This window comes from Priapulus caudatus, unplaced genomic scaffold (assembly GCF_000485595.1).
Source record: "Priapulus caudatus unplaced genomic scaffold, Priapulus_caudatus-5.0.1 Scaffold4047, whole genome shotgun sequence".
Taxonomy (NCBI): Eukaryota; Metazoa; Priapulida; class Priapulimorpha; order Priapulimorphida; family Priapulidae; genus Priapulus; species Priapulus caudatus.
In genome coordinates this window covers 638-3,301 of record NW_014581108.1, presented here as the reverse complement: position 1 = coordinate 3,301, position 2,664 = coordinate 638, and the positions used below count along the sequence as shown (strand labels likewise).

Below are 2,664 nucleotides of genomic sequence, written 5' to 3'. Positions count from 1 at the left end.
CCATGATCGTCCGTGCGTCCAGCCGTCCGTCCATGCGTCCGTCCGTCAACAGTTGGGCACAAATCTTAACCGCTTGACGTACGGTCACGATATTCGGGACGTTGGGGGGGATCGTCAAAACGAGTTGGGATGTTGAAGCTGGGGGGTCAAAGGTCAAAGGTCGAGAGGTGTAAAAGAAGGGGAACATTCCCTCCTTAACTTAAGGTATAGGGAGGAAATGCAGAATTGCGGCACAAATCTAAACGGCTCGACCTAGGCTCGTGATAGTCGGTGTATAGCATCATGGTAGGAAAAGCCATCACTGTGCCGAAATTGGAGGTCACAGGTCAAAGGTCAAGGGGGTACAGGGTAGATTTTAGACATTTTCTGAGGACATGGTCTGACGGAGCGATTGAAAAACTTTTTTGTTTCAGCGGTGACCTAGCATTTTTATGGTTTTATTGAAAGTACCATGAAATGTACTTTCTGCTGACATGCGAAGAGTAAGTGTCGGATAACCTTTTGACCCTCAAGAGGAGGGTTAAACATTGATTTGTTTCTCAACTGCGTTGGCGAGTACCTGTGGTTGTGGAAAGCTCCCATTTTACAGTGAAATTCCACACATAGCTCTTACTTGAACAACGCTTACTTAGGAGATAATGAGATGACTTATATATGAGATTCTGTAGTGTACATTATGAATAGTTGGAATACAGTCACTAGCACCTCACTCCTGGGTAATTATTTGAGTTTTACACCTCTTGACCTTTGACCTTTGACCCCCAGCTTCGACATCCCAACTCGTTTTGACGATCCCCCCAATGTGCCGAATATCGTGACCGTACGTCGAGCGGTTAAGATTTGTGCCCAACTGTTGACGCACGGACGGACGCACGGCCGGACGCACGGACGCACGCTCATGCGATTCTACAAGCTGCATCTGACTATGTCAGATGAGCCAAAAATAAGCCTTAATTACCAGTGATACAAGATTATGGCCAAGATACGAGAAATGGTGACAAACATTTATCAGCCTTCTGTTAAAATAAATGAAGTAAGTACTCATAGCAGTACTCTTCTTGCGGCTTACTAGGACATAGCTCATTTTCCCATGTCTGTTACAACATCATATATATGTTGGCTGAGTGTGCATTGAAAGAGGTATAATAGTACAATTATTTCATAGACATAGTGATTTCAGAAAGATATAGTAGTGTTCCTGGGAGTCACATCATACAGTCAGGTACAGTTCCATACCATCTTCAAAGTACTCATCTGGCAGGTCCGCCATTCCCAGGTTCGGATCAATCTCCTAGGAATAGTAAGTAATGTGTGCTTTGAGTGCGACAAGTTTAGATGAGCAGATTATTTGTCTGGCGATGCCACCTGATTAGCAATAAAAGTGCAGGGAGCCAGGGACAAATAATTTCTGACGCTTCAATCCTGCATTAAATGTGAACTTTTTAGAACTGATCCTAAAATGTTTTTTAATTAGCATAAAAATGCAGTATCTGTAAAAAATTCCCAGTGAAACATTCTTCGCATGGTTTTATGAACCACAAGTAATAAGCTGCATAGATATTTTTCATAACAAAAGCAAGATTATAAACAACACGAAGTCTACAATCAATACAAATGAAGTCCAATACTAATTATTTCTTACCATTGCATATAAGTTTGTAAAGCCGACGACTCTTGTTGGAACTTTGCTGAACTTCTGGTCAAAAGCATCAGAGATATTGTGAGCTGGGTCAGTCGAAATTACCAAGACTGTCTCCCTGACTCTGGCTAGCTGTACTGCAAGGCTGCAACTAAAGAACAAGCCATACGTTTTCGTATTACCTTTTTAAATGCTGCAGTTTGGATACTTGTGTAAAACGATCAGGTTCCTGATATTACTCGGGTAAAAGGTGATGGATTATGTGATAAATGAAATATTGCTGTCTTAGATTTTTTTAGCATAGAAACTTATATATGAAACAACTTTACTGTTAACATGTGGTGTTGTTAAACACAGAAATGTAATAGCTCAGCACATCACAGTTTGCCATACAGGATGCATGTTGTGGAGGTAATATTGGAGTGGATAGTGGACCTCTATATTCTTCCCCTTTTGTCCCCAACACTCCTCTAATCACTCTCCACTAAAAAACTGTCTACTTAAAGTTATTCCTTTTCTCCAGAAGCAGCTGCTTATTTATTATCTGGAAATCTTTATTGGTGCTATTAAATTGTTTGGCTAATGAACGTAGTCATGTATGCGATGTGATTCCTGTGCAGACCAACCTGGCTTGGCTTGAAGTTACAAGGCAAGGCTCGTGTCGTAGCTCGCAAACGGAAATTAATCCAGAATGCAATGCGCCATCATTACTCATGTATAAACTGGCAGTTGCACCGGTTCACAAAACTGCAGAGAGCGATATGACTGCAGGATTGTAAAAGATTTCCCTGGGTAAATTGGGCATAAAGTTGTGCCTAAGTGCAAGGGTGGAAATTCAGACAGGTGTGAGCAGTTCGCTATGCACAGATAGCGATATGGAGGCGAACGCTTGTGTATTTGTGCTGTGAGTGTAATAGTAATAGTATGAAACAAAGTGAGCGTTGTCCGACCCTGGCACGTCCCGTTTGGCACTCGTGCTTTCCCACCTGCTCTATCTTTCTATTCTGTGTTTGTGTACACAGTAC

The 2,664-nt window shown here is 42.0% G+C and overlaps 1 protein-coding gene across 1 annotated transcript in view; it reads right to left on the bottom strand.

The window, feature by feature from the left end:
* LOC106819687 (ATPase ASNA1 homolog) overlaps positions 1-1,790 on the bottom strand; it is a gene marked incomplete at its 5' end in the record, with an annotated part of 8,031 nt that extends 6,241 nt beyond the window's left edge. Inside the window, 2 exons of the mRNA XM_014824285.1 lie at positions 1,237-1,291; positions 1,643-1,790. Of these exons, the coding sequence (XP_014679771.1) occupies positions 1,237-1,291; positions 1,643-1,790 (203 nt within the window). The remainder of the gene's footprint in view (positions 1-1,236; positions 1,292-1,642) is intronic.
* Positions 1,791-2,664: the final 874 nt, after the last annotated feature.